This window comes from Plectropomus leopardus, chromosome 20 (genome assembly GCF_008729295.1).
Source record: "Plectropomus leopardus isolate mb chromosome 20, YSFRI_Pleo_2.0, whole genome shotgun sequence".
Lineage (NCBI taxonomy): Eukaryota > Metazoa > Chordata > Actinopteri > Perciformes > Serranidae > Plectropomus > Plectropomus leopardus.
Genome location: NC_056482.1, coordinates 11,175,075 through 11,199,878, shown reverse-complemented (window position 1 = coordinate 11,199,878; position 24,804 = coordinate 11,175,075). Strand labels below are relative to the sequence as shown.

Genomic DNA, 24,804 nt, shown 5'->3' with positions numbered 1-24,804 from the left:
AGTTCACTACCTCACCATCTGCGTACCAAATTTCCCCTACCTCCAAAATGTGCAGGCGCATGGGTCAGAATTTCCCTACAGGTGTGCACATTCTCCCATCAGTTTGTTTTTTATAGGTCACAACTTTTGCATGGGAAGTGGTTTACACCTCTTTCAGGCCTCGTCGTGTGCGTATGCTATCTTTAGAAATTAGAGCCCAGATATTGCTTGGGTTACACCCAAAGCCTTGCTAGCAAAATTGCACTCACCAGCTAAATCCTACTCCCAACAGCTGCCCCCTCACGAGAATGCAGTAGTTTTAGAATAATAATTACTCTCATAAGTTTATTGTAGTCTGATAAATAGAAACACCAATATATGTACCATCTTTCCCTCTTTGGGCCGTGGGTGATGATGCATAACATTTTGGTATTCAGGTTTTATCTGGGTTTGGGCACTACCAAAAAAAAAAATGTCAAAAGTACATAGCCTATTTTCTGTCTGATTCCCCCCCCTTTACTTTTGATGTTGAAAAATGCACCAAAACACAATTTTTACAGCTGCAATCATTCTATTTTTTCAAAGTTTATATTGACTTGTGTGACTTGTCTTTAAGTATATGTCATTGTTACTCAAATAGGGCACAGAAACCCCTAGAGGTATTTTGGAATACTGCAAGGGGTACGTGACATTTAAAAAAATGTTAATCTAAAAAATATATAATGAATAATTCCATAAATGATCACATCACTAAATTTTAAGTGCAACTTAGCAAAAAGACTCAGTTCAGTGTAACGTTCAATGCTGTCTTAGTGTTATTGCAGGATGACCAAAAATTTGCCATAAATTTGGTGATGTATTCTAAATATTTGAAATTTAGCATTTCAGTATTTTATAGTTAAAAGGTTGTTATTTAGCTGGTCAGGTTTTTCTTTGCTAAAAATATTTCAAACAGGAAAAACACTGGTATATACCATTTATAAACAAGCAATATAAGCAATATATAAACAATTTTATTGTCCCAAAAACAGAGTTTGAAAAAAATGGCAGCACTGCAGGGGACAAAAGCAGCAAAATAATCACCTCCACTCAGCTGCAGCAAATACATTGTAATGCATTTTAGTTGTTCTTTGGATTTAGTGTAGTAGTTGAGGTCTCCTGGTTTAATCAGGGTAATTATAGCATTTCTGTTCTTTTCCAACCTTTTTTTTTCCCCAGTCTCTCCATGGGGACATTGGTACACTGAAGACCACCTTACTCGAGGGCTTTGCCGGGGCAGAAGAAGCCAAGGCCCAGAGTGAGCTGAGCAGAGACAGAAATTACAGACAGCTGCTGTACAAAAAACCTTTAGACCCCCGCAGCGAGGAACAGCTTAAGGTGAAATGTCTGCATAAATAGATACTTTTCACAAAGCATTTAAATGAATCACCAATATATTCATAGCCATGTTTCTTTTTTTCTTTTTTTTTAAATGTTTCCTTCTTCAGGAGATCCGCAGGCTATACCAGTATGTCATGTTTGCTGTGGAAGATGTCAATGATGTGTTGGATGTGGAATGGGAAAAACACCTGGAGAAGAAGAAAAAGCAGAAGTAGGCCCAAAATACCACATATTTGAGTATTTGATACAGAAAATATTTGGGGTTAAATAGAATTTGTTCTGAAATAATTTTTTCTTCACAGACACATGGTTGTGCCTGGGCGTGAGGGTCTGTTCACTACACTGGCCAACAACCTGTACATTATTAACCAGCAGAAGAACAGACTGGACCAGTTGGTTAAGCAACTGACCTCACTGCGCCTCTACAACAAGACTGCTGCTCCAACCATAAACCGCAGCACTGCCACAGCAACGGCTGCTGGGTAAGAGCTGGCTAAGACCAATGAGTTGGGAGGAATGTGAAAATCTCAGGGATAAATAAGTGTTAAATTCTGTAAATTTTGAGTTTGTTGTGAAAGAGGAGACTGTGGAGTGGGTGCGGGATTCAGACACTTCATATTTCAGGTTAACCTTGACTTAAAGGGGCTGCAGTTTGAATCTTAAATAAAGAAAACGGAATAAATTCAGCTCAAAATCTCATTCATTTTCATAACAGGATTACATAAAAGCTAACAATTTATTCACTATAGTCCATGGATAACATAAAGACTGCTGTTTTTTTCACAGTTGAAGCCTTTACAGGATATTAACATTATTTCTAATCATGAAAGTCAGTACGGTGCAAATTGCTTTTAAAAAGATGTTGCTCCCAACTATAACCACTTGTGTCTGTGTTTTTTAGTTTGGAAAGCGAGCTTGAGAGTTTAAGGGATGCACTTCTGAAAGCCAGGCTGGATACCACCCCTCCTAAGACCAAATCCAAATCTCCAGGTATCAGTCTTTATATATTTTTTATATAAAATAATGAAGGATATCACACTTCTTAATTTCAACACAAGGTAACTATAAATGTTTCTCCTGCAGTCAAGATATCGCCAGTGAAACAGTCCCAGCTGCGTAACTTCCTCTCAAAAGGGCAGATGCCTCCTGTCCGCTCAACTGCACCAGGTATCCTGCTCAGACTAACTGTAACAGTGGGCTAGACTAATAATCATGGATTTTTGTTCTGTGAATTTGGTTTATGAACTACAAGTTTGGGGTTGTAAGTTTTAGAATGTAGCTTAGCTTTACCAGAAACTCTCAAAGGGACTCCAATTAGTCAAACAAATAAAAGGTCAAATATGTGTTGAACAAGAGTGGTTTGTCTGCTAATGTGTTAACTCATCAAGCCTCTCCAGTGCCTTCAACTTAGGTTACTTTCAAATTCATATTCAAATGCGAGACCTGGTTTTAAATTTCCAGTAAATTTATAAGAACTACCAATACCTTGTCAAAATTCAGCATTCCTGGAGCTCCATGATATTTGAGCCACTCATGTTTCAATTTTTATTCTGATAACCATGCTTAAAAAATATTACCATGATGCAGCTTTACCACAGTTATTGGCAATCCAGATGTTCTCCATCTTTTTCTCCTCCAGCCAACCTGTCTCGCTCAGCCTTCCTTTCACCCAAATACTATGAGGACCTGGATGATGTGAGCTCTACGTCCTCCCTGTCCCAGTCCCTGGAGCCTCACCCGGCTGATTTGGAGTTAGAGGAAGAGGAACTGCAGCCAGAATCTCTTCCTCTTACTGTCATACCCCCAGCATTGGCCACCCCCCGCCACCCCACAGTCGTGAGGACCCCTTCTATCCAGCCAGGCTTCGGGGCCATTCAGTCCACACCTTTAACTAAAATTCACTCAGTACCGGGAATTGGCTTTGGACTCAGCCCTATTCCCAGCCCTGGTGAGTAAATCAAACCAACATTTGCTACAGAGTTATTTGCGCTCAAAGCCATGAGATGAATGCTTCTAAATACAGGGTTCCTACTGTCATGAAAAACATGGAAAAGTCATGGAGTTTCACAATTATGGGGTTTTTTTTAAGGCTTCGAAAAGTCATGGAATAATTAAAAAATCACTGAAAATTTAGGAAAAATCCGGAATTTTAGTTGTACGTAATGAAATTGTTGCAGAAATCTTGAGTGAATAACCTGCTTATTGAAACATAACAACAAATTTATTTTCAGTAGCTGCTGACGTAGCATAGCTCTAACATGTGACGATATGTGACATTTGCTCCTCGTACATTTTGTCCATTTTCTCCCGTGTTATGTCTCTCCCTTCTTATATATATATATATATATGCCAGTTAGCTGAATTTATGTTTGAATAGAGTTTGATGTCCAAAAAAAAAACAGCGAAATTCTGTGTGGGAACCCTGTAAATGTCACTGCTGAACACTAGTAACCATGCTTTCCATAAATGTTGCTCACTGTATTGATATTTCAGTTCCAACAAACAAGATCAACCTCAGTGGGGCTGAAAGTACTGCTCTTGCCACAAAGACAGTAAAACATGGAGCTCCACCAACTGAGAGGACCGTCCCTGTCACCATCCCCGCCCAGCAGGCTGCAGCCACTGCGGCTCTACGCAGGCAGATGGCCAATCAGAAAACTGGTAGGAAAAAAAATGCAACAGTTACAGACCTTTGATTGCAATTGAAAATAACTATTTATGTATTTTTAAATGGTATTAAAAAGATATATTAAGTCACCTTGCGGAACACTGTTGAATAGAGGCTGCTAGTAAAATATTGTGTTGCTATGCCCCCTGAAATTCACTAGGGGGAGACACAGACTTCCAGACCACAAAATGTGAACCTGGAATCTTATGTCCGAGTGTAATGGGTGCCACATCACATCTGTGAATCACTTGCTAAATGTTTTAAGTATAATTCTAACCAGGCTTAAATCACTATGGGAGCATTAAATTCATTTAAATACACCTGACTGGTATGTTCTTTAAAAAATATAAACTTTGTGTGTCTATTCACATCGTTGTGTGTTAATTGCTCATATATGCATTTGTGTCTGTGTTCCAGTTGTCGTCAGTACCTCTTTGACAGAGTCAACTTTGAAGACTGTTCCTCATGTGGTCAATGTCCAGGAGCTGAAGGAAAAGGGGCCTTCTATGCCGATTTCCAATATTATGAGGTAAAAATCGCAATATATAAAAGATGTAGATTTCTTTTTATGCCATGAAATTTACTTAATTGTAAATGTCATTTAGTTTGGAGAGTAAGGGCAGAGGAGGTTTTGGTCTCAGATTAAAATAGGTAAAAAAAAATATGACAAACTCAGGAATACGTTCAAAAGTTTAACGTGTTTGCTGGAGTTTTCTGGTCTGGAAACAGCTCTTATGATACAATGACCATGACATCACTAAACCTGTTGTAATTTGTAAGCTGTATAGAGAACCGGTCACTAGAACTGATTTAAAAAATGATGGCTGGCAGAAACTACTCTTTTCTTCATCGTATATTGCAGAATAACTGAACAGTTACTCAGTGTTTGTAGTTTTTAGTCACTCGCTGACAACACACTTTAGCTGTTAGCCCCTCGGTCATTGTCTGCCATATGGGCATGCAGTTTGGTTATCACTTGAGTACTTCAAAACTTTAAATTTATAATATTTCTAACTGGTTTTAATGCATTTCACTTTGAATTGCAGACTTTTTGGTCCAGGTCACATTTGAATTGACATGGAAGATAAAGTTAATTAGGATTTTGCAGTTATTCCACTTTGTTTTGTTTCTCAATGGCTTTAGTTAAGTCATGTTTAATCTATTTGTTTTATCTGTCTAATCTTCACTGTAATTCCTGTCTAATTTTAAACAATTTACATAATATTTATGGCGTTAAATGTCTGCATCCATATGGATCTCTTTCAGAGACAATGAGTAGACAGTCTGTCACTCGAGGGGTCCACTGTTTGTTTTTTGTTTGTTTGTTTGTTTGTTTTGCTGAGGGTGTCTCTCCAGATAGATTTATCAGGTCACTGACTTCACCATCTTAGCTATGCACGCGAATGGAAGAGGCCAGCAGTATTTTATCTCTTTCATATTCTCATCATACAATGAGAATTTTTAAATTTAGGGTTACCTTTTTACTGTTCACTTTTGAATTCATTTTTTACATTTTACTTCGCTTTGATTGTCTTGTGTATCATCCTGCCTATGTGACATGCAGTCTGTTATGTATTATAACTGAAATCTGTTTTCTATTGGTATGGCTCTAGTCCAGCACCCTGGATTATTAAATGAAACAATGACTATAAAGTTTAAGTGTTAACTTTCAGCCTTTTTAGGGTTATCTAGTATATGTTTATGTGTGGAATTTATAGGAAGGCCTTTTTACCCTTGTGGGTTGCATTAATAAGGCTGCAGATGAAAGTCAACACTGTAACCTTTATAGTTTACAGTTTCATTTAAAAACATATGCTGGAGCGTTGGGCCAAAACAGTGTGCATACTTAAACTGCACTTTGTGCACACTATTTAATTGTCTCTTTTCGTACCATTATCCCCTTCTCTTCCCTTTCTTCATTTCTTTCATTTGACTCTTTATTCACTCCATTATTCACACTCGCTTGATTTGCCCCCTCCAGTCTCCTGCACCTTACTCTTTCTGCCTCACTGGGCTGTGCTCCATTTTTGTGCTTGATATTTCAGCGGGTCATCCCTCCTTGGGGCTTTTCCCAAATAAAGCCTGCTCACAATAACAAACGAGCAAAGCAAGGCATTGTAAGAGTTAGATGATTATGAAAGTAGGCTTTTACCCGATTTTGTACTAACATACTCTTTATCTCACAGTACAGTAATGGTTTAGACATTTCTTCAATACATTCCCAGCCCAATTATTTAAAATTCCATGTAGAGATCAGATGTGGCTAACGTTTAAATTATCATTAACTTAAACCTGCACTGTGAACTAAGCAATCAGTATAAAAATTGTCCTGAAAAAAATTAGATATAGAGATGATAAGCTATGATATTACATATCATAGCTTTTATATAAATATTACATATATATTACATTTATTGTCCAACCCTACACAAATATTTGATAACCAGGTTTTTAGTTGTGGATACTTAATTTTTATTGAACATGAACACTTCATTTAACGAAGTTGTAAGGTGTTTGTTGTATTTGTATTATGTGGACAGAATTAAAAACAAACCTAAACATTCTCTCCTCTTTTTCTTTTGCTCGTTTTTCCAGCTCATCAGTACCAGATCCAGCTGCTACCGTCTTTGCAACAGTTTCTGCCAACCAGGCCAAACGAGTAAGTACTACATCTGTCCATCACTCACCAAGCTGTCATACAGCTTGTCATATGTTTGCACACCCACACAGTTATATCTCTCATTCAAGTGACACACTATGCTTTAAATAGTCTGTGAAATACATTTTAAATGGCTCAAATGTTAGATATATTTTCAGGAATTGATCAACTCTTGATGAAGCACATGAAAATAAATAACAATGTGAGCATTGTAAAAAAAAAAAAAAAAAACCTAAACAGAGACAAGAACATAATCACTTTTCCCATATTAGACAACTTTACCACATATGCTTAAAAAAACAACCAGTCTGCTTATCTAATAAACACATCAGCTAAAAGAAATGTGACAACATTGATTTGACAATCTATAGAGGTTCACATTTTCAACTGCTTTGTGCAGCCACTCATACGTGTCTTCAATGTATTTACAAGCTGTTACTTGAATAGTCAAAAATGAAACAAATCTCGTGTTAGGATCCCTCTCCCTGCAACTTTAAGGAACATTCAACTCGCGAGAATTCACAGATTGCTGAGAGTTTTGCATGTGAACACAGACCATAAACTGCATGGGTGAGAAATATCCCAGCTCTTTCCAATGTTGATGTTACAAATTGCAGTAGGGTGACAGGGGAACTCCTCGCACAAATCTTCATCGCTGCTCAGGTCCAAGTTCAATTAAATGGAAATGATCCAAACATGCTGATATCCAGCTACATGTGTGCACAAACATGGTGGTTTTTACTCTGCATCTGCCTTAAAAGGACAGTTAACCCCCAAATCGAAAATACATGTTTTCCCTCTTACCTGTCGTGTTATTTATTAATGTAGATTATTTTAGTGTGAATTACAGTGTTAGAGATACAGGCAGCAGAGATGTCTGTCCTCTCTTGAATATAATGGAAGTAGATGACACTCAGTATATATTTGAAAATCTCAACAGCAACATCTCTTTCAAGAAATCACAAACCCCAAGCCATGTGGTATCTAGTTCCTTTGTATTGGAGAGAAGGTGGATTTCTCTACAGCAGATATTTCCAACACTCAGCATCTCACACCAAAATGATCTAGATAAATAAAAAGAACTACGGGTAAGAGGAAAATGTGTTTTGTTTTTTTGAGGGTGAATTGGCCCTTTAGGGCATATGTTAGAGCATCACTCAGCAATTCACACCAAAACAATCCAGACTGATCAATAGCACTTCAGGTAAGAAGACAAATATGTATTTTGATTTTGGTGTTAACTGTCCCTTCAGGATTGCAGCTTAGTTCAAAGGAGCTTGCATAATGATTTTCTTAATCGCATAGACATAATGGATAGTTTTTTTTCCTGTGTTACGGCTTTGCAGAATGAAATGCTAATAGTAAAAGCCTGTTTAAAACTGTCTGTGCAGAATCCTACCCAAGGTGTCCAGAAGATTCCTGCTGAAAGCACAGCTGCCCCACAGACAAGCTTTGTGTTTGGTAAGCATCGGTTAGATATGCTTGTCATACATACCAAAATTTTCTCTTACCTTTTGCCCAGAATTGGTAACACAAAAGTGCCGTCAAGAATATTGTTTATGATTTTTGACCATAAATGTCCAAAATCCTGACATTTCATTTCGCAAGCTGACACCTCATATAATACCTTGTGATTGATTTCACAATCTTCTGTTTTTCAGGTCAGTCATCCAAAACCGATGTTTCAGTGGCCCCTGCTAGCTCAGCAGAGCAAAGCAAAGGTTTCTCTTTTGGGTAAGTCAGCCTATAAAAAATAAAAAAGAATTCGGAATAAAAAAGAACGCCTAATGTCTTTGTATATTTTAATTATTTTATTTATCATAAAGACAAAGTGAAATAAAAAAACATTTTTGAGTATTCATATATCAAATCCCCTCTCTTTTCTCCTCCTGTTGAAATATTGTTGATGTCTTGTCCTGCACCTGGGGATACACATCAAATTATTTAGCCAATCAAATGTAATTTGGGGCAACAAACTTAACACCTTTCATCACATAAAAGAGTAATTGACCCTAACCGTTGTAGCAATATCATGGGTTGTGTACTTTTCCAGAAGAGTTGTTAAGACCTAAATGATCCATATCTCCCTCTGCCCTTGACTCCTAATCTAACCACACACTGTAGGAGGTGATTAGCTTCCTATTGCTGCAGATACTCCTGTGATTTAATCAGATCTGTCTTAAAATCATACCCTGCCCACATATTCTATTTTACTTGGAATTTTGTCATTTTACAGAAGCAAAAAATGCTCTCACTGTTGTTTCATTGTGACTTATGTTTTCATTTGCAGGACCACAGGCTTCAGTTTTACTTCTGTCTCACAGGGAGCTGGAATCTCACAAGGTAAAAACAATACAGCAACTTGGTATCAGATAGTTGGAGGATGATTTCAAATGTTCACGCCCTCATCATTTTCTCGTTTTCCCCCCTTGTGTCTCTCTCCAGCAAAGGATGTGAATAAATTTTCCTTTGGTGGAAATGGCAAAGTGATGTTTGGCCATACTGGAGAGGAGCCATTCTCCCTCACCCCAAAGTCCACCTCCCCTGCTCTTGGCACAGCGTCTCCCACCCCACCTTCAAACATGTCGGGGGACAAAGCAGCCTCCACCACAACTCCCCTCAGGATAGAGCCACAGCCCGTTAAGCCAGGAGGAGAGACTCTGGGCTGTTTCTCTGGATTACGTGTGGGCCACGGAGAAGAGGCAAAAGATTCAGCCACCAAACCTGCTGCTGGCTCATTTACCTTCGGGGAATCTGGTCTTAGTATTGGCAAGGGAGCAGCACAATTTAGCTTTGGTGCAGGTCTCCAAAAGTCTGCAGAAGATTCTGCAGGAGCAGACTTGTCCAAAGGAGCAGTGTCAGGCAGTTTGTTCAAGCCCCCTGAACCAAACCCCAAGCCAGCATTCTCTGTTCCCCAGCCCAGCTCAACTGCCTCAGCGTTACCAACGTCTTTCTGCAGTCTTCTTGCAGCTCCGTCAGAGTCCTCAGAGGAACCAAAAGTTTCCCCAGAACCCTCAGAACCCACTCCACCCCCTGAAAAAGACGCTGAAGCTGCACCCGATACTGAGCGCTTCAGTCCCATCGGAGTTCCTGAGCCTGCAGCGAATGCAGCCGTCACAGAAACCACAGCAGCCACAGTTACAGCACCAACTCCTCCTTTGGCTACAACTGCCCCTACCCCTGACCCTTCCACCTCCATCACAACTGAAGCAACCCCTCCAACACCAGCCAGTACAGCTCCCACAATAGAAGCCACCCCAGACAGCAGCACCACCACTGCTCCTGAGCCCGGTCAAGCTGCTGACGCCGCTGCCTTAGCTCCTGTCTCCCAGGCCGCTCCAACAGCCTTCCAGGTGCCCACTTCTGAAAAACCAGGTTCCATTTTCACTCAGCCTGCTCCTGCGACAACTGACAGCAGTTCCCTCGGAGTTACACCAGTTATCAGCACAGTTGCTGCTGCAGCCACCACTCCCGTCCTGACTGCTGTTAACAGTACAACAACTACTGCTGCTAGCACTGTGTTTGGGCAACCTGCTGCACCTCCAGCCTCCTCAGCCCCCTCAGCTCCCTCAGCCCCTTCAGCCCCCTCAGCCCCTTCAGCCCCGACATCCACAGGATTTGGCTCAACTGCTTTTGGTACATCTACTGGAACTGGTTTTGGTAAATCTGTGTTTGGCCAGGTGAGTGGCTTTGGCCAGCCCGCCACCAACACTGGAACAGCCACTGGCTTTTCTTTTGGTCAGTCAGCATTTGGAGCAAGTTCTAACAGTGCAACTACTGGAGGAGGTCTTTTTGGTGCTGCTACTGCTACCAATGCTAGTTCCTTCTCCTTTGGCACGAGCAGCGCCAACACAGCCAGCAGCACTGGTTCAGGGCTGTTTGGACAAACCACAGCACCAGCATTTGGCCAGAGCTCTGGATTTGGGCAAGGGTCTGTGTTTGGGAGTAACACCACCACATCCTCATCTTCAGGATTCAGCTTTGGACAGCCCGCAGGTGAGTGTGGGTCTGCAGTTACATTTTTACTGCTCATTCAGTGTTTCACGCAGAATCTGATCATGAGTTGGTTTTATTCCTGTGCAGCAGTTTGAGTTGCAGTGTAGATAACTGATCAGTTGATCTGGTCAGAGCTGATTAGATAGATGGATAAGAGGAGGAGCAATGTGAGTGAAAGCAAACTTTTAGACTCAACACAATGAATAGATAAATTTCACTTTCACTGTGCATGAAGTTCTGCTGCTCCGTCTGTGACAACAATTTGCTCTGCGCCCCATGAGTGTGGTGCCATGAATAACCGCACAGCATATATATTTTATTGTTTAACTAGACCAAAGAAGTCGTGTTTTACATCACAATAAGCATTTGGGAAAATTTCTCTCTAAACCGAAGTAATTGATGTTGTTTCATGTTCTCAAGTGACCTTAAAAAAGCTTTAAATCTAACCTACCTTAGACCAAAGGAAACTTAGGGGGTGTACAAAGTTCTCATATTCAAACTTTACGCTTTTTCCATTGTCACTCAATGTGGTGCTATATTTACTAATCAGAACTACAGCTACAAAGTCATATCTGACAATGTTAGATAACATCTAAAAACCTCTTAATTGTATTATGTCTATCAGGGTGGGTATATAAGGGTGTATATTCTCTGTGTGAGTGGGTTGGAGGTGTGGTACCAGCTGTGAGTTTGGGGTGGTGTGGCAGTCTGAGTAAGGAGAGTGGCACAAGGGGAGTTGTCCCATTCCCAAAGATTCTCTAAATTCCCGGCACAGTATGGGAATGTCTGTGTCTCTATGGACAGCTGATGGTTGATGTGTCAGCTCAGCAGTTAGACGCAACTTTATTTTCTTTCAAACATTTGAAGTTGATCATCTGACTTTTTAAACACTTAGCTTTGAATGATTTATTTTAGGTCTAAAACGTGTATGTGGGATCATCTGCTGCATGACATGAATGTCTCAGTGCTGACTGTTTTTCTTTTCCTTCCTGCTACAGCTTTTGGCTGCTCTTCAGCCACCCCTGTGTTCGGCCAACAAGCTAGCAGCGGGAGTGTTTTTGGACAGGTATCATTTTCTATCTCTAAAAAGTGTTTGTTTTTGTTTTTTATTGATAGAGCAAGCTATGAATAGTATTGTCTGACAATTAAATGAAAAATCCCATTCTTCTGGACACATTGTATAAGTATTGTTTCTCTCCCAGCAGCAACCACCATCCGGTGGGACTTTGTTTGGTTCAAATGCAGCCAGTACAGCGGGCTCAGCTGCTGGTGGAGGGTTCTTTTCTGGACTCGGAGGCAAACCTAGCGAAGACGCTGCCAACAAGAACCCGTTCGGCACCACAGCCTCCACAGGAGGGTTTGGACAACCAGCTCAGACAGGTAGGCTACTGTAAGCTATAAAAAAATGAGGATTAATGATTTTTTACATTTTTTATTTTAACTTATTGTTGAATGAATGTTATACCTTTACCACACTGCAACCCAAATGGCAATTATACCAGAAACAAACCCCAATTTTCTTGAAAGATACATTTATCTGCCTGTTTCTCCTCCAGGTACCAACAGTCTGTTTGGGAATAGCGGCGCCAAGTCCTTTGGGTTTGGTCAGTCCTCCTTTGCTGAGCAGAAACCTAGTGGGACCTTCAGTGCTGGTTCAGGGAGTGTAGCATCCCAGGGATTTGGCTCCTTCTCTACTCCGACAAAAGCAGGTACAGATGTCCACATATTGCTTTTTATTTTTCTTACAGTGCTTTCGTTCAGTTCTTATTGTGTAAAATACTTTTTACCACTCCATGATGTTTTCTTGTATTTTTTAAGTAACATTTTATCAGATTTTTTATAGCGCTGGCCCAGCAAAAGTAAATAGTTGTGTTTTTAGATCAAAGATTATTTCATAATTCCACGCTTACACACTTTAATGTGATTGGGCGTGTATTATGATATTTTCTGTTATGTCACATTTTTCGGGGCCTGGTTAACGTGCTCTGGTTCACTGATGTGTGCAGTTCACTGATAATGTGATGGCTGTTATAGAAACCCAGGGCACCTATACATAATCGCATTATACACATCAGCTGTCTCTTGACATTGCATTCTCCTTTATCACCTGAGCTGCAGCAAGTGCCCTTATCTCCTCGCTTCAGCAGAGCAGAAAGTGAGGTAGTCATGTTCCGTCATAACCTGCTAGAATACAGCTGATGCAATGTTACTTCTCAAAACTACAAGTCCCACCAGATATGCACATTTGATACACTAAAAGCTTTAAATTACCTTAAAGAGTCTAATTATATCAAAACTGTCATTTTATCTAAGTGATGTGCATGTATCTTGGCTATTTCTGCAGTGTTATAGGTAAAAATGTGTAGATTAAAGTGAATTTTCATTACTTTTGTTTACTCTACATAGTAGTTGAAATAGTAATATCATTACTGCTGATAATTTATGGTTTTATTTGTTAATGTCAGTCAGAGCCGGGATACATGCCATGTCTTTTAACACCTGGAAACTGTGAGGTTGGGCTCAGAGTGCTACTCTTAAGCCTACTCTGTGCCAACTTTCAAGGGTGTAGAGGCAGGTTGCGCCTGATGTTACTAAGCAACCACAACTAGCATTGTATATCCTACTCACCAGAAATCCCAAGTTTGGGGCTGATTTTGTTTTACAAGTGTGTATTAAAATTTTGTCCATGGGACAGATGTAGAGCTTTGGGTAGCCATGCACTAAAATGATCAGCCACTCCCCGTTTGTTACCACAGACTAATATTTATTGAAGAAAGGAGAGATATCTGCCAACTGAGTTTGGTTTTTTCTCCTGACATGACTCATGGCGTGCGTTGCTGCATTCTGAAAATTTAACTTAGTTTATCTCAGTGTGTAGCCATTGCGGCCTGGAAAATGGGCATGTGTAAATGCTTGCACACTGCTCTCAGATTTGAGCACGCCTTCCTCACATTAACGCGAACAACAATGGATTTGAGGGCACAAAAATAGCTACAGTGTAAAGTCGTGTGGTTTATTTGGGTTATTGTGTCACTGCTGTAAAATTGGTTTGCTGATTCTCATTTATTACTTGTGAAAACAAAAAGAAAAATATTTCTCTTATTTAGATATTTTACATCGTCTAAAGGACTCACTATGCTCATATATTTCCAGGCTCCAAGATTATTTACCAGATTAACTAATTGGAATGAATCAAGTGCAAATTAGATAAGATGCAGAGCAAGTGTAAGCATGAAGAATAAACTATTTTTGATTATTCACAGCTACGTTTAGTACTTTTACTTTTTTACTTTGAGCTTTACTTTTTTTCTCCCTTTTTTGTTTGCGAATCTTGGTTAAAAACAAAACAAAAAACTAAACCTTGGTCATTGCATTAGCAGCCATCCAAGCTATCCCTTTGCTCCGCTGGGATACTGGTACCACTCAGCACACTAATGCCCCATCACTGGCCCATGTACAGGCAATGTAATATTGTTACATTAGCTCAATCAATTATTTATTGGGGCATGCTGGTAGCCAGGCTGTAATTTCAGTCTACCCTTTCTCCCCTGCCGCTCCTACCTCTGAGGCTTTGAGCTGGTGTGAAGTACTCATCCTGTCTTTGAGCTGCCTCTGTGTGTTGTTCCAAAACAAAAATGTACTGAACACAAGACACAATATCGTAATACTGTATTTACAATGGTCAGACATTTACTTATGAGATACAAGAGGGAAAAACATTTTTATCAGAAATATTTATAACAAAATTAACTCATTTTTCTATCCACTTACTTTTGTGCAGGTAATACCCTGTAGGCAATCTCAGCCCTGGTTTAGACCACATGTGGGATGTATGCATAGTCATATTTACACATATTACAGATGTCCAAACAGAACTGCTCAGTACCCCCCACATAGGTGAAATATCCTATGTAAATACACTATAGATACACCATAAAACCTTTTTAGCACTTATCTTTTCTCCCCAATCCAGGTGGATTTGGCAGTGCTCCGGTGTTCGGGAGTCCCCCATCCTTTGGTAGTCCCCCAGCATTTGGTGCAGGAGCAACATTTGGCTCGAGCCCGTCCTTCAGCAGCAACATGGGTCCCTCCGCTGGTAAAGTTTTTGGAGAGGGAACAGCGGCTGCCAACATGGGAGGATTTGGGTAAGATACTTATGTGCTCTGTGAAAGTTTTTTGGGGAAAAAAAGGCTCACTACAAACATATTTCTTGGAATACATACATAGATTGATGTTAGATAATGAGGCACATTTATTGACTTATTATTGTAGTTTGACCAGACACATAATTTATTCAAATTAATTCAAACACAACTCCATCCATCCATCCATTTTCTTCCGCTTATCCGGGGTCAGATCGCGGTTGCAGCAGCCTAAGCAGGGAAGCCCAGATTTCCCTCTCCCCGGCCACTTCGTCCAGCTCTTCCTGGGGGATCCCGAGGCATTCCCAGGCCGGCTGTGAGACATAGTCTCTCCAGCGTGTCCTGGGTCTAACCCTAACCCTAACCCTAACCCTAACCCTAACCCTAACCCTAACCCTAACCCTGGGGCCTCCTACCAGTGGGACGTGCCCTAAACACCTCACCAGGGAGACACAACTCGTGTTGTAAAATGCTACCCCACCCCATCTACAGTGCAGAACCACACCCTTCCACTTACTTCAATTCAGATGATTCGGTGTTGGGATTATCCAGTCAGCACAGCGTTGCTCATTAGTGTCCTCCATTTTTATGTATTGGCTTAGTTAATTGATATGCGTTGGACAAGCTGATTTGGAATTTTTAGAACGTCCTCTGCTGGATTATAAGGCAAACTACTTCAAACTGGTGTTGTCACAGTATTGGCATTTCTACCTTCGATGCAATACCTTCGAGAGTATAGATTTTTGATACAACAGAGAAAAATTGACATTGAGTGCACAAAACTAAATTTTTATTTAAAGATAATTATAATAAGGCTGTAGCATAACAACAATGACTTTTCTTTCTTAGTAGCAGAGAACAGCAGAATGACTTTAGTTAACATTAACAATAAGAGAGTATGAAAGCACAGCTGGTACCAGTGTATCGATACTGTGGAAAATGAGTGTTGAAACCATTGCAGATATTCAGAATTGATGTACACTAAATCAGTTTTTTTATAACGCTACTTCAAACTGTTTGCTATGCTTGTAGAGTAACTTGTGAATTCAGACGGGTCACTACAGTTTGAGTGTTTTATCTGTCACATTTACACAAATGTTCACATTCTCAATAGAAAGCGAAAGCCCTAATATGCAGATGTATCTTTTTTTTGTCTTTGCTTTCAGTCATTCCTGGTAGTCGAGGCAAAATCAGCACGTTTTATTTGGCACAACCTTTTAATAACTAGGTATAGCACATTTAATCAACTATTTAGTTTGAGGACGTCCGTGTCACCAGGCCTATTGTGCAGCACAGAGAGGGGGAGCAGAGCAGCAGGATTTTGCTTGCAGGGTGGATCAGCTTTTTTTGGAATCAGAACATCTGTGCTCTCCTGCTCTGCGCACTATTACAAAGCATAACACATAAAGCAACTGAAGAGCAGCATTCACCAGGTTGTTAAACCCTCTATTAACGTTATAGTGATGACGTGATGAAATAAACCAAATGGAGCGAGTTTTGGAAGCCACAATCAAACCTTGTTCAACTACTATGGGGGGCTGCTTTCCAACTGTAATACCCACAAAGCACTTTTTTCTTTCATCACAACAGATAAGACTTGAGGTGGCAGTTTTAGTTTTGAAAGAATGATCTTAATTTACTGAATTGAAAATTAATTACTTCTGCTATCAAGTCAGTCTGATTTAAACTGAAATTCCATTTTAAGATCCTGGAAAACTGATTATTTGTTCTTTTCCTCCTTCCCATCATTTCCACTCCAGCTTTCTCAACATTGTGCACCCGCAATGTACATGTTTTGTTCCAGAGAGCATGGCTATACGAGCACAAAACTATGGAGCTCTGTGCAGGACTAGATTATTCCCCTCAGATAATCTCACTCCAGGGTCATGCTGCCAGCAGATTAAACTGGCCTGCTCTCTCTCCCCCCCTCTTCTGTTTTGCTTATTCTCCCTGTTCTCTCCCTTGGGAGTCAATGGGAGAGGGATTACCGCTTAAACCCCCATCTCTCAATCCTCACAAACACACACACACCATCTGACAACTTGTAGCATGCTTACATGGGGAGAGTTTAACGAGGGATATATAAAATGAAGTAGTTTATATCCCTTTTTTTCTGTCTTTGCGCAACTAAATTGCTGGTAGAAAGCAGCTGACTGTTAAAGACATCCATGGTTTAGTATAGTCACTCATTTTGTCCTATCAGCCCTGTTCAGTATCAGATATCTGTTTTAATTTAGTCTTTGTAGTATTTGAATCTTCTTCACGTTATATGTGTCTTCTTCCTTTTTCAGGTTTGCCTCACCTCCCAGCGGCCCATCCTTTGGTGCACTAGCCAATCAGAGCGCTCAGCCTTCATTCGGGAGCCTGGCTCAGCAGAGTTCTGGGTTTGGACAGCAGCCTAGCAGTTTCTCAGGCTTTGGACAACAGCCACAGGCAGGAGGTGAGACAACTACTGTAGCTGCCCTTTTTTCCTTCTCTTTTCTTCCTGCATCATCTTCAAACACCCCCTTGCTTACCAGCTGAATATTGCAAGCAGCACAGTCAGTGGCTCAAGTGGAGTAGGTATGCTATTTTTCCAACGTCAGTACAGATGAATAGTAATGACCACAAAGCATCTTTCTATGAGATCAGTACTGTATTTACCTCTCCACATCCTATACACTCATGCGAACAGTGCAAATCACAATTTCCTTTGATCTTATATCTGTGCACTTCAGTGGTTTTAGTAGGTAATATAGAAGTACATTATTTTAGAGCAGACGGAAAAGAAATAAAAACAAACATTTATTCAATTTTTTGTCAATTTTTACTTGCCACTATACAAATTGTTTTACTTAACAGAGGTTATTAGTTAACAACAAAGGCAACGACAACCCAGTTTTATCCGACCTGCCCTGAGTTTTGCCCGCTTCCTCTGATGCCACCCAAATAAAATCCTGTTTCCAGGATAATTTAACTGCTCACTTGGGCTCCAGCTCATAAACTTCGTCTTTCCAGCACAATGTTCTTGCAAGTGCCCGATCAGGACTGTGTATGTGCAAGTCTCAGCCACGATCAGGGGGAAGCGAGATGGTTCACTCCTTAGCTCCTTCCATCATCAGCTCCAAAAAAAAAAAAAAAAAATGTGTTTAATTCTTTTTTACCACTTGCCCAACCAGGAAAATTGGTTGTTAGATTTACAAGCCCAGCGTGACATTTTACTCACCCAGGGCCCAGGCAACACTTATCGTTGAGACCTGGAATATTCAAAAGAACAAATCATGCTTATAAATATGAAAGGCTATGTCCCTTTGTGTGTTTTAAGTTCTCATGCATGACTAACATTTGGTAGCAGATGTAGTTTTCTATCATCATCCCACTTATTTATGAGGTTGTTGTCTTTTGTTTCTCTTCCCTGGTTAAATTGTTCAGTCACCTTTGCTTTTCTGCCTTCAATGGCCATGTCATCATGCATAAACATATTATATATATATATATATATATATACATATATATACATCAGACCATCCTGTTGCTCTTTTCTATATCTTTGCTGTCTGTGGTAGTCCAGAGTAACAAAGCTTTGCCTGTCTCAGGTCATATTCCATACACAGTATGCAGATCTGTTTGCTATAGATACACTAACAGTCATCATTTTATTATTGCTATAATCAACCAATTCATCTTTTTTTTTTTTATTTTGTAGGGTTCTCTGGAAACACCTTTGGGTCTTCAAACCAGTAAGTGTGGCCAACTTGATGGCCAGTCTTGTGTGTGTGAACTAATAAATTTGAAAGACCCACGTTTCTCTGTTCCTCTTTGGCAGCAGCATGTTGTGCCTGCGGTGTTTGAACTCTGCTGAAGCACATCTTTATTCCACAGTACGGTTCCCTTCAGAGCCTTTCAGATTCAATACCACCTCATCTACGCTCATTTATTGCCTTTCGCTGTCTTTTCCCTTCATTTTTGTTTGGCTCGGCTTTATTGTTATTTCACTATATTGAAATACAGAGCGTTCAGTGCTTTCAACCTTTGCTTTAAAAAGTTAGACAATAATGATACAATAAATATGTACAGGGCTGCACATACTACATCCTTGTGACCCCCTGTGGAAAGTCGCTGTCCCTGTGATGGGTGGTGCATGATTGAATGCCCGGGTAGCACTTTCTTACTAATTGCCCTCTTGTGATTACATTTTCATTCCCATCCTACATCCCGCCGTCCCACTTCCAACCTCTCTCTGTCTTATGCTGCTTCTCCCTCCGTTTGCTGCTGCGTGTCACATGGCAGCCAGTGTTCCCCGGGGTGTGTTCCAGTGGAATGCACTCTGAAGTGTGCAGGAGTGTGTGGAGACGAGGCTTAGCCTATTGGACACATTCACAGGCTGTTAATAATCCTCTCTCCGTCTTTTTGGGTCGTTCTTTTGTGACTTCCTCACATAGTGCATTCAGCCTCATGCTTATTGTGTTTCTTTGCTAAGCTGAGCATGTTTATGGGATTGCATCATTATTATTTTCTTGCAAATATGCAGAACAAGCCTCTATAATGAAAACTCTATAATGAAACTCAAGATCAAAATTTTAAAAAGCCTTTCGCATCATAATTTAACAGCTCACCACAAACAAACCAAAAACAAAATTAGAAAACAGATAACAGTCAGTCTGTAAAACTTTCACGTAATCACTGGCTCACAAAATCATTGCATTTATAGCAATATTTGATAAATTACACAAGATGTGAGGTGTCTGTGTTTGTTTTTGATGTGTCTGTCCAGCTTTACTGCTCGCTTGTTTATCCTGGTGAACCCCTTAAAATCCGCAGTTTCCTCTTATCTTCCTCTTTCAAAATAAAACAGCTCCTCAGCATCGCTTAGATTTTCTGTCTAGTCATTGCAATGCTTAATTAAAGCTTTATTATTCTTATGTTGACAGAAATAGTCAAATACATCTTGCAATATGTTAAAAAAAAGCACCATAACATCAAATAGAAAATGTACTGGCGGGAATTCTTCTACTACTAGAACAACCGGTGCTTTTTCAAGCTTTGAACCTCTTTCTCAATAATCTTACCCTGTCTGCTTTGTCTGTCATTTCTTCTTCCAGATCAAGTGCACAAACATTTGCCAGTTGGAGAAGCTAGTTTTATCAAACCTCCACATCACTGCCGCAGTACTTTCTGCAATCAAGCTCTTTGTGCCACATAAGGGGTGAAGGGAAAACACGTGAAGATTGTGTTGCATTTGGGTTTAAAAAAGTGAATTTGAAGATAGATATACTTGCGTTTTGTTTTTAGAAAACTTTTGTATAATTTTTAAAACAAAGTTTTCAAGCAGCCCATAGACATATATATTTGTTTGGCAAGCTTATATCTCGTCCCAGTGTTTTAGGACACAAGAGAATCGAGTCCATGCAAACTGAGGACGGGTTAGTGTGGGGTACCTGGAACAACAGGCTTCCTACAAGCTTTTAGAGCAACATAGAAACTGCAAAGCTCCATAGCCTCCAGAAAATGTAGTACATTGCTCCACATGGATGCAGTTTACAGACTTGACATACTTTGTTATAATATTCAAACTCTGCAGTGATTTTAGCACCTGGGGTCGTTTCATGTCCAAAGTTTTTGTTTCTGCACTTTTATAACAATGAAATGCACAGAAACTTTCATGTCTCTGAACAATTCACTTTTTCACTGAATTGTGAGAAATTGTCCTCTTAGCATGGCTATACAAATCAACATTCAGTCAAGTCATATCTGTCAGTACAATAGCAGATAAATGTCAAGGCTGCACACCCATGTAGAATTTACCAAAAATAAAACAAACCCAATATTTTGAACTGTTATAAAAACCTGTGGTCTGACGTAAACAAAAAGTTATATTTTCTTTTTCAAATGATTTTTGCAGAAAACCCCCGCTTGATGTATATTTTTTACATGAAAAAAAATGGAAATTAATAAAATTTCACAAACTATTTGTCTTTTAAAATGTTTCTATTTCTAAAACCAGTTGAACCAGTTAATGCTAATTCATCATGTTTATTCTCCGTAATGATTATGAAACAGAACAAAGGCAAGCATTAATAATCATAATGTGACCTACTTACTAATGTAGTGCTTTTACATTCTTTGAAGCCAATATAAGCAGTAGTAAAAGAGTTTAAAAAAAGAAAGCTGCATGCTTCTACGATAACTTACAAATTATCTCGCAATGTGAGATGATTTGGTTTAATAACATTTTATTGAGTTTAACATATAGCAAAACTTCTCGACATACATTGTAACAGCTCTAACAGCATTACTGTGTTTCCCTTAATATGGATGAAAATAAAAATCTGAATATTAGCCAAACAAAACTAAACAGTTTAATTCAAGGTGGCATGAAGAATAGCACAGCAGCATGCCCGGGGCTATGTGCACACGCTTCACTAATTGATGCTAAATCCTTGATATGCAGTTCATTCCTCCATCTTCAGTAAGGAATTCACCGACTCGCATACAGAGCTAAATTGGGCTGCGGGAGAATGCTGATGGGGATCTATGGCTCGTACTGAGCCGAGATGTTGTGGCATTTGGCCACCGTCGACAAGAATTACATTCCCGGCTTATAGCTGTGGAGCATGTCACTGTCACTCTGTCCATCCTTATCTCCGGGCCCTCACCAAACGGGTGGCAGAGGTCGTGGTCGCTCTGAAGTGGCACGGGAATGTGAGGGTCATAAAATGTGACCTGAACCCACCCTGCATGCTGAAATGGTCGGATCCACATTCCCCAATAGTCTTTTATAGATGTAGACAGTAGACTGCTGCAGAAAGTCACTGTTTTTTTAGATGTGAAAAAAATAACAAGCTATAAATAAATTATATGTCTTTTTTGTGTGAAGATTCACGCAGGGCTCCCAAGGTCATTGAAAACCTGGAAAAGTCAATCATATTATCCAGTCCTGGAACTAGTGAAAATCATGGAAATGTGTGGTGTGCAATAAGTTATTAAATAAATGTAACGTAACGGTGAATTTATTTTCCGTAGCTGACGACATAACATCGCTCAAATATCCGTCAGCGTGTGACATTTTGGTTAAGTTTCTTCAATTTCTCCCTGCGGTCCGTCTCGGTTCATGTATACCCACTAGGCATGTCAAATCATTTTTAATCACTTTTGCCTCAGGGGGAGGGGCATCCAACTGTAAATGGCTGTATATTTTGTATTTATTTTACCATTGATTTTTAAAGGAAACATGCCCTGAAATGATTGGCGATTTTTTAATTAATTTTTTTTTTAATTTTTTTAAACTTAAAGAATTTTAGAGACTTTTTTAACCAGGCTTCGAGGGCATGTCTTCTTTAAAAAAGGATATATATAGGGTCCTTGGCTCCTTGAAAAGTCAAGGAAATGTTATGATGTTATGAAATTTTATCCATGACAATGTGTGGGAACCCTGCACATGATAAGCTACGTCATATAGATGATCACAAAGACGTTTGATCAGCACCAGCACTATTTGATGTCTCAGGTAAAGAATTACAGTTGGACACATTGGCAGATTACAGAGGCACACGGGCAGTTACAGAGCCCAAAGTCTGTAATGCTTGCAGCTAAAGCGGATGAGCTTATGAGATTTTCAGCACCCACTTCACAACTGGCCTCTATGAAAGCATTAAAGGCAGAGTGGGTTTTTATTATTATTATTATTATTATTATTACACCACAAATAATACAGAAATATTCAGTAGTGACAGCACTTCTTTTTTGTTTCTTGTGTCAATGTTACGGTTGATGGAAAGTCTCACAAACACGCGGGAGGATGGCAGCTGTCTTCATGGAATCCAGATAAAAATAGCTTAGTCAAAACCACCTCGCAACCCTCCCCCAACCCCACCTTCATTCGTTCTCCCAGCCCCCCCACCCCCAACCCAAGTGAGTGATGATTAGCAGCACTTGAGCACATCCTGCCTTCCTTTGCTGACATATTCATCATCTCACAGTGGGTGCATCTCTAAGGTCTTGAGGCACTTCTATAAACAGTGATGAATGCTACTGATTCTGGTCATTCAAGCGAATGACCTAATGTATGTAATGTACTGGCTATTTGCTGGGGTCACACCATTGTTTGAGGTGAGTGTTATCTGGTACATTTGCGAGCATCAACTCCTCTGAAAAAGCATGCTACAATTTTCCCTAATGGGTAATTTTGTCTGCACAGATAATCCAAATCCAATAATCCACTAACAGATCAGGGAGTCCTAGCCCCATGTTTCCTTTCTCTTTGCACACTGTGTTCACACTGTGGTGCCTTTGCCTGTTTGGAGAACAGCGCGGTGGGCACACTGTTGAGAAAGTTTAAAAGATTTCACAAGTTTTTTTTTTTATATATATTTTTACAATAAAAAACACTCAGAAATATGAATGAGGGAGGACATAAAGACAGTGTCTGTTTTTCTTGTTCTGCAGAGCAACAAAATAAGACTAAGACCACTTGTATTCATAACATGACATCAAAGTTATCTGTAACCATATTAGTTAGATTTAGCCAGCATCGCTTCAGAGATGGCAATGTCTGTCTGTTAGCCAATCCACCACTTTGCTCCAGACTGAAATATCCCAACTATTGGATGTATTGCCATGAAATTTGGTGCGAACATTCTTGTTCCCCTCATGATCAGGGACTTTTTTCACCCAGCACCATCCTCAGGTCAAAATACTTTGGTCTATGACCAAATGCCAAGCCCTCAGGGCGGGTTTTGAAGCCAATTTTACATAGTGACCACACAATGAAATCATTTTTATCCCTGTTCAAGTTAGCAGAACACGAAAGCAGAAGTTAGCTGCTTGACCGCCGAATTCTCTGGTGTGCTTGCTCTGTTGGCCCCACAATGCAAAAGATCTGGGTAATTTCATACCATGGAAATCAAGCTTCTCTCTATTTACATCCATGCCAAATACCTGCAAAACAAATTAAATTTCCATCAGTTGTACACTGTTTTGCTTATTGCCAATTAGCAGATGTTGGCATGCTCTAAATATGGATGGTGAATACAGTAAACATTGTAACTGCTTAGCATCAGCTGCGTTATATGTAAACATGCTGACATTAGCATTTAGCTCAAAGTGCTGTTGTGTATCTACTGTATTGCAAAGCTGTTAGCATGACTGTGATTTTGTAGGCCAATGCAGAAGTTAGCGTTGCTCTGGTTCCCTCGACAAATCACCTACAGGATTTTGGATTCTTGATAAAAGTAAGCTCAAGCAAACAAGATAATCAGCAAGATAATCTTCACAAATTAACAACACTTTTCTGATTTTTTTCAGCGTAAATGCAATCGGCAGAAGTAAAAGCTAATGGCTATAAACGATCTAACCTGCAGTCTCGTCACTCAGTGTTGCCATCACAACGAGACTGTAAAGCATATTTGGCATGATGATGTGCTGTAGTCTTGTTCAGCTTCTTGTTAGTAAAAGCATTTTTAAGACACTTAAAGCCTTCAAAATTCACATGTGAAACATTTACTAACATTTTATGTCATAGGAAAAAACGTGAAACCGGGAGTGCAAAAATGCTGACTCATTTTCCTGTGATTTAGGACTCAGTCCTGCAGTACTATGTTGGCTTGCTCCACATCTTTTTCTGTTTGGGGGGGGGCATAATGCGGTATAATTTAATAAATCTGCAAACCAATACTAAAATTCTCCTAGGCCACACATGGTGAAGTTAATTGGATGTATTCTTCACCAAGTTTGGCTTTGGCATATAAAGTATTTTTACCCGATAAAAAGGTAGCCAACAAAAATGGACATTTTCAAAAACGTCCAACTGCAAGTTGATAATATTTGCTTTATACGTTGCTGTAATTTTGCATCCCCATATTTACTCTGAATATTTATTTCAAATATTAAGCTTTGTGTTTGTCCCTTCTTCAACTGCTGTCACAGTCCTGCAAGTACCTCTCAATTTCAGAATATAAGGACGTGATCACTTTGTATGCCAGTAGTTATACTTAAATGTTAAG

General features: G+C 39.8%; 1 protein-coding gene across 2 annotated transcripts in view; it reads left to right on the top strand.

Moving 5' to 3' along the window:
• nup214 (nucleoporin 214) overlaps positions 1 to 20,724 on the top strand; it is a 36,959-nt gene extending 16,235 nt beyond the window's left edge. The window contains exons 17-36 of one of the 2 annotated variants that reach the window (XM_042508900.1): positions 1,198 to 1,356; positions 1,467 to 1,570; positions 1,662 to 1,841; positions 2,261 to 2,349; positions 2,443 to 2,526; positions 2,999 to 3,307; positions 3,853 to 4,020; positions 4,445 to 4,556; positions 6,623 to 6,686; positions 8,078 to 8,147; positions 8,348 to 8,420; positions 8,977 to 9,029; positions 9,132 to 10,682; positions 11,681 to 11,748; positions 11,888 to 12,062; positions 12,239 to 12,391; positions 14,656 to 14,827; positions 17,116 to 17,264; positions 18,510 to 18,543; positions 19,906 to 20,724. In XM_042508900.1, coding sequence (XP_042364834.1) covers positions 1,198 to 1,356; positions 1,467 to 1,570; positions 1,662 to 1,841; positions 2,261 to 2,349; positions 2,443 to 2,526; positions 2,999 to 3,307; positions 3,853 to 4,020; positions 4,445 to 4,556; positions 6,623 to 6,686; positions 8,078 to 8,147; positions 8,348 to 8,420; positions 8,977 to 9,029; positions 9,132 to 10,682; positions 11,681 to 11,748; positions 11,888 to 12,062; positions 12,239 to 12,391; positions 14,656 to 14,827; positions 17,116 to 17,264; positions 18,510 to 18,543; positions 19,906 to 19,942 — 3,804 coding nt within the window. In that variant the 3' untranslated portion in view covers positions 19,943 to 20,724. Of the gene's footprint in view, positions 1 to 1,197; positions 1,357 to 1,466; positions 1,571 to 1,661; positions 1,842 to 2,260; positions 2,350 to 2,442; positions 2,527 to 2,998; positions 3,308 to 3,852; positions 4,021 to 4,444; positions 4,557 to 6,622; positions 6,687 to 8,077; positions 8,148 to 8,347; positions 8,421 to 8,976; positions 9,030 to 9,131; positions 10,683 to 11,680; positions 11,749 to 11,884; positions 12,063 to 12,238; positions 12,392 to 14,655; positions 14,828 to 17,115; positions 17,265 to 18,509; positions 18,544 to 19,905 lie in introns of both variants that reach the window. The other variant, XM_042508899.1, reaches the window with a different exon arrangement.
• The last annotated feature ends 4,080 nt before the right edge of the window (positions 20,725 to 24,804 follow it).